Source organism: Ciconia boyciana, chromosome 1 (assembly GCF_034638445.1).
Source record: "Ciconia boyciana chromosome 1, ASM3463844v1, whole genome shotgun sequence".
Classification (NCBI taxonomy): Eukaryota; Metazoa; Chordata; class Aves; order Ciconiiformes; family Ciconiidae; genus Ciconia; species Ciconia boyciana.
Genome location: NC_132934.1, coordinates 2,231,289 through 2,237,299, shown reverse-complemented (window position 1 = coordinate 2,237,299; position 6,011 = coordinate 2,231,289). Strand labels below are relative to the sequence as shown.

Genomic DNA, 6,011 nt, shown 5'->3' with positions numbered 1-6,011 from the left:
TTTTGCGCCGAGTATGGTGAGCCATGGAAGGTGTGGATGCCCCATCACTGGAAGCGTTCAAGGTCAGGTTGGACAGGGCTTTGAGCAACCTGATCTAGTGGTTTACACACAGCTACTCAAGTGACAAACCGTCTCCCTGCCAGGGTGATCTAGACAGATCCCAGGTGGTGGAAGGAAACTGGATTATTTATCTACTTTTTCTGCTTAAATGTTCATTTATCTCCCTCACTACTGAAGCAAGTCCACCCCCAGGCCATGCACGTCCATGTTTCCAACAGAGGAACAAACCGCAGAGTATCTGGGTGGAACAACACATTATTTTAACACCCCAGGATTTTTAAACATCCTATTTAAAAGGGGTGACCGAGCAACCCCACTGCACAGGGGCTGCTGCCATCAAGTGGGGCCTAGAGCCACCCCACGAGTGGCCCTGAGGGTACCTCACCCCAGGAGGGGCAAGGGGGGCAGCGGGAACAGGGATGGGGCTGAGGGATGAAGGGAGGTGCTGAGGTAAGGGCCACAGGAAGGGGCTGAGGAGATGAGGGAAGGGGCAAGAAAGGCTAAAGAAAGATGGGGGAAGGCCTTGAGGGGAGGGGCTGAGGGGGTCAGGAAAGGGGTTGAGGGGGGACTGAGGGAAGGCACTGAGGGGAAAGGACCGAGGTGAGGGAAGGGGCCCAGGGCATGATGTGAAGGGATGAGGAAAGGCGTTGAAGGACTGAAGGAAGGTCTAAAACAAGGCGCCGGGGGAAGGCACTGAGGGGCCGGGGAAAAGACCGAGGTGAGGGACGGGGCCCAGGGCAGGAGGTGAAGACTGAGGGGACAAGGGAAGGGGCAGAGGGAAGAGCTGAAGACAGGGGCTGAGGTGAGCACGGAAGTGGTCGAGGGGCTGAGGGAAGATCCAAACCAAGGGGCCGGGGGAAAGACTGAGGCGAGGGAAGGTGCCCGAGACAGGAGGTGAACGATGAGGGGAGAGGGCGCTGAGGGGACGGCGGGAAGGGCCGCTGAAGGCCGGTGCCGGCGCGGCGGTGACCCCCGGGAAGAGGAAAGCCGTGGCCGCGCTCTCTTTCCGGTTCAGTTTTCACTTTCTGTTTTTTTCCCCGCTACCGCCGCCCGCCCCCGGCCCCGGCCCTGCCTCCCCGCCCGCCCGCGCCATCCCTCCGCGGCGCCCTTTCATTTCCTGAGGCCGGCGAATGGCGGCGGCCCACAGCGCGCCCGCCCCACATGCCGCCCCGCGTCGCCTGAGCCCGCCGGCCCGCCCGGCCCGGTAGCGCCGCGCCCTCCCGGGGCCCCGCCGGGAGCGGAGCCGCGCCGAGGGCCGGGCGGGGCGGCATGCGGGCGGCGTGAGGGCCGGCGCGGCGGGGAACGGTGAGGAGGGAGCCTCGGCCATGGGCGAGCGGCGGGACGAGGAGACCGGCGGGCCGGGCACGGGTGAGCGGGCCCGGGGGGACGAGCGGGGACCGCGCCGCGGGGAGGGCGGCTGGCTCCATCCCACCCTTCGTCCAGGGAGGAGAGGCCAAGCCGGCTTTGCCCCTCTGTTTCTCCAAAGCCGGGGCTGCCCGGCCCTGTGGGGACGAGCTTGAGGGGGGTGCCTCCTCCTCGGCGGGTGAGGGGGAGCAGCCCCCTGGCCGGGGCTGGAGGCGCCTGCCCCGAGCCCCTGGGCACCTGGAGGCCTTTGACACCTACAAAGCAGCTTTTTTATTGAATTTTGACTGGCTCACTGGGGACATGTTGGCTTTTCCAAGCTCCCACTTGCGCCGGTAGCTGACCCCAAGGCCCGTGCAACTGGGAGAGCCGTAGTCCTTTTTGGTTTTGTGGCTGCACACACCTTCAGTCAGTCCTTGAAGAGCCATGCTGGTCAATGCAGGTGCCCTTCAGGAGCGGGATATTGAAATACAAACAGATCAGCTGCGTGCTGCACCCTTCCTGGGACTGGCATGGGGAGCTGAAGGCTGGAAGGCCTCTTTGCTCCCCCCTTGGAGCAACTGGAAATTGGCCATGCAAGGGGGGGGGGGGGGGGAAATATGCTTCTGCTCTGGTCCTGCACAATTCTGCTCCCAGATTGTCCTCAGACAAATTGTCCCGGAGAGGCTTGGATAGGAGCAGGGCTTGCCAAGCTGTAGGTCTGCACTCCTTAAGGGGGGATAATCTGGGATAGACGAAGCAAGCAGGAGGGTGGATGGCACAAAAATAGTTGTAAGACGTGTTCCTCACTCCATGGGAACAAAGTTGGGTTGTTTTTTTTTAAATGTGCAAGAAAGCCTGCCTGGCCCAGAATAATCAGTAGCCCTGTGGTTTGGTGCTCATTGCGGATGCAGGAGATGCTGGGTGAAGCTCTGCTCTGTGGGGGATTCAAGTCAGAACATTTACCTCATGGTTTTACCCCAAGCATTTGGTTGAAGTGGATGGTTCTTAGTTCTGTTCGATAGATCTTGTTACAGTGCTTATAAGAGACTGGAAATGAATAGGGAGACAAACATGGGGTTCTACTGGCACTAGCTGTCCTATGGTTGAGTCTGGAAATTACTGGTCTGCACTTGAACGAAATTGTTAGATATAGCGTGTTGTCAAGAAAGTGTCTGGTTTCACAGAAATTACTGTTTTCCAATCGAAAAATCATTTTGTCGGAGAGCTCCCTATCTACTCTGATAAGAAGTGTAAGTAATTGCCGAGGACCAGAGACTGTATTACCTGGCTCTGAAACTGGTTTTACATAGTTTGGTCTATTTTTATTGTTCCTCTTAAACCTGGTGGCTTTGGCAGTAGCGGAGGTAGTTTGTGTTCCCCATTCCCATATACTCACCGCCGATACCCCCTAACATCTGCATCCTGCCTGACTTCGAGCTGTGTTGATACAACTCTTTGTGGAGTCGTGCAGCAATCCAGATTGCTGAACCAATGTGGATTAAAAATAGCCTCTTTTACTTTATTTTCTGCTGCAGTTTGCTGATTTTCTTCATTACATAACCCCAGCTGTGCCAGGAGGGGAAGAGAAGGAGCATCGGGGCAAGGGCTTGCGTAGGTCACTGTAGCCACCCACTGAAATGTTTGTGGGGTTACAGCTTTGGTGGAACGGGCTGGTTTTATTGCATGAAATATATACGTTGGTCACTCTGTCACCTGCCAAAGTGACCAACTGATTATTCTTGGTTAGAATCGCTTTGAGACAAGGAAGTGAAATGTTTATTATTTTTGGTAAATGCTATTTTCACACAGTTTGGCTTTTTTGGGTTTGGTTTTTTTTTGACGGTGAGATAAATACCCATAGTTCTGATGGGGTGTTTGGAGTCAGTGTGCATGTGCGTCGGGATTTTAGTACTTGGCTTTGATTCTGTTTTTATTTGAAACTGTAAGTGTGTCTTGGTAATTTCCACAGCCAAAGGGTCCATAGAGAGCGTGTGGTTAGAGCTCTATTGCCATATCAAGCAGAACAAGAGTCCGGGGGAAAGAAAGTCAATGCTGAAAAGAGAGCATCTGTAGTGAGAACAAAAGTAATGCAACAAACCACACCTAAGGTAGGATATATCCCTGTTTGGGAGGTTTTCAGGCTTGCTCAAAGGCAAAAGGAGTAAGTAACCAGCAGTCTGGAGGAATGCAGCTGCAGGATTTCAGGCAGGGGAACTGAATGCCTGCTTTCTCCAGCCACAAACAAGTTGGTTGGTTTTTTTTTTTTTCTTTTCCCAGATGGAGGAGCTCTGCCTTGGGGAGGTTGTTTTTAACGCATGAACCATTGCTGTTGCTCTCACAAGGCTGCCTGTGTGTCGGGAGGCCCTGGACATCACTGCAGCATGTGCAGTTGCCTTGACGGCACATGGGCTTTAGATCCAGGATGTCCTCAGTGTCAATTTTTCTGGGTCCCGGGGGGCAGCAGATGAACTCCAGCTCATGTGGCAGCAGGCTGATGTTTCTTGGGAGGGCTGGATGTTGCTCTGTGGGTGCTGTGTGGTTGGCTGGGTTTCAACATGTGGGTTTCAACGTAGCATCTGTGGGCTGCGTGCAAGGGATCCTCGAAATGTAACCTAGCAAAGGCAAGCCTGTCATCAGCGGGTTTTTAGTTTGCTGTGCACTGCTCTATAGCTTTCCCTCAAGGTCAAAGCACATCAAGTCTGGCTGTCTTAGGCCATCAGGCTACTGCACTAGCATGGAGAGTCACTTGGGTGGCTGGTTTTGCAAAGAAAGGGTTGTCTTTAGTTGTCAAAGTGCTAAAATACCTGTGCTGGTGCTAGATTTGGGAAGAGTCAATGCAGACGCCTATGGCTGGGTGAATCCACAACAGGTGGCAACCCTGTATAAGATGACAGAAGAGGGGAGCTGCGGCAGGATGGGGCTTTGAGGAGCATCTGCTGAGATGAAAGGCAGCAACAACTGCCTGTGCAATGAATTAACGAGGGAAAACCTGTAATAACCACATCTTCAATTACATGAGCAGCTGAAAGTAACAGGAGGCAGGTTATAAAATCAAAGAAATGTTACCTGGAAGGTTTCTCTGATGTAGAACTCTGAGTAGATTTTTCACCAACATCAGAGTGGGGCAGCTGTGGCTTTGCCCAGCCAAGGATGGGGCCCCCCCACCTCTCTGTGACCTGTCCTAAGGCTGCATCACCCTCTGGGGAAAAATTTCATCCTCTCATCCCGTCTGAACCTCCCAAGGTGCAACTTGAGGTGTGTCCCCTTATTTCTTCCATCTGCCGGTGCTAGAAGAGAGGCTTCATCATCTCTGTGACTCCCCATCAGGGAGTTGTGGGCTGCAGTTGGATCTCCCCAGCTTTTCTCCCCTAGACTAAACAAGCCCATCTCCCTTGCTCTCTGTGTAATTATGTATATGGTCTTGTCGGGGCTGCCTTCTCTGGGTAGGAATTTGGGGCACAGTTTGAAGCAACCAGGTTTGCTGAAATTTCTTATGACACAGGGTTTTTTTTACGTAGTGTAGGAACATAACCTTCCCTACCCATGAGGAGACTAATAATGTTTTCTCCCCAACCAGCTAGATGCATTCAGATATTGCTGTGAGATGAAATCTGTGTTGGCAGAGCTCAGGTGGAGCTGTCTGTGTAAAGGTTGCCTGTCCTCTGGGCAGAGCAGTAGCTCTCCTGAGAGGGTGCCAGGGATTCCCTGCATTGCCTGACTCCTGAAAGCGATCTAAATAAATACTGTCAGTTTCTGATATTGGGATGAAAAGCATTACAAAAGCTCCTGTAGCCCAGATGTCTGCATTCCCGGGCTACCTGATCCCAGAGGTAATTTAAAATACAATCCAGCACCTAGGTTTTCCAGTTTAGCTGCAATCACCATGTCTCACTATGGAAGAGTGTTTTAAATATATCAAACGAGGAGATTGCAAAAGATACCATCTCATCCCAAACAGGGATGTAACTCCTGGGTTTAAGGCCAAGGATTTTAATTTAGGAGACTGGAGCTGCATCAGCCCGCTTACTTTTTTCAGCTAATTGCAAAGGTTAGAGAGCTGTGCCATCCAAATATTCCCCTCTGCCCAGCAATCTGAATGCTCGGTTCTTCTGGGGGAAAATAGCTCCACAGTTATGAGAGCTCTTCAACGTCCATGCGAGCCAAGCACTCTCTGAGAGTATGAGGAAACATCTGCTGTAGAGAGGTGGTTTGTAATGATCTGTTACGATGATTTACTTGCAGGAGGCCTGTAGCAGTTGCAGTATAATTGACTCAATAAGTTCCTCGTCTTGCCTGCATAAAGTAAGAGATGCTTCCTACCATGGTCATGCTAATGTGGCACTGCATATCCATCATATGGTGTCAGCCTGGCTCCATGAATGTTGGAGGAGGGGTAAAACCTTGTACTGATTTAATGGGCTGTCCCCACTGAGACCAAATACCCATCTTGGCTGGTATCCTGACTCCAGGAGTGGCCGCTTAGGGAAAAGCACATGAACAGGACAAAGGTACAGCGCTCTTTCTCTGAAAACTCATGCCAACTGCGCAGGTTTGTGGCTCAGGGACTTCCTGAGGAAGAGCTGGAATCTTTGTATTTAATAGAGTAT

General features: G+C 52.5%; 1 protein-coding gene across 2 annotated transcripts in view; it reads left to right on the top strand.

The window, feature by feature from the left end:
* The first annotated feature begins 1,122 nt into the window (after window positions 1-1,122).
* TASOR2 (transcription activation suppressor family member 2) overlaps window positions 1,123-6,011 on the top strand; it is a 45,352-nt gene continuing 40,463 nt past the window's right edge. For both annotated transcript variants that reach the window (XM_072857040.1, XM_072857048.1), the window contains exon 1: window positions 1,123-1,428. In XM_072857040.1, the coding sequence (XP_072713141.1) occupies window positions 1,386-1,428 (43 nt within the window). In that variant the 5' untranslated portion in view covers window positions 1,123-1,385. The remainder of the gene's footprint in view (window positions 1,429-6,011) is intronic.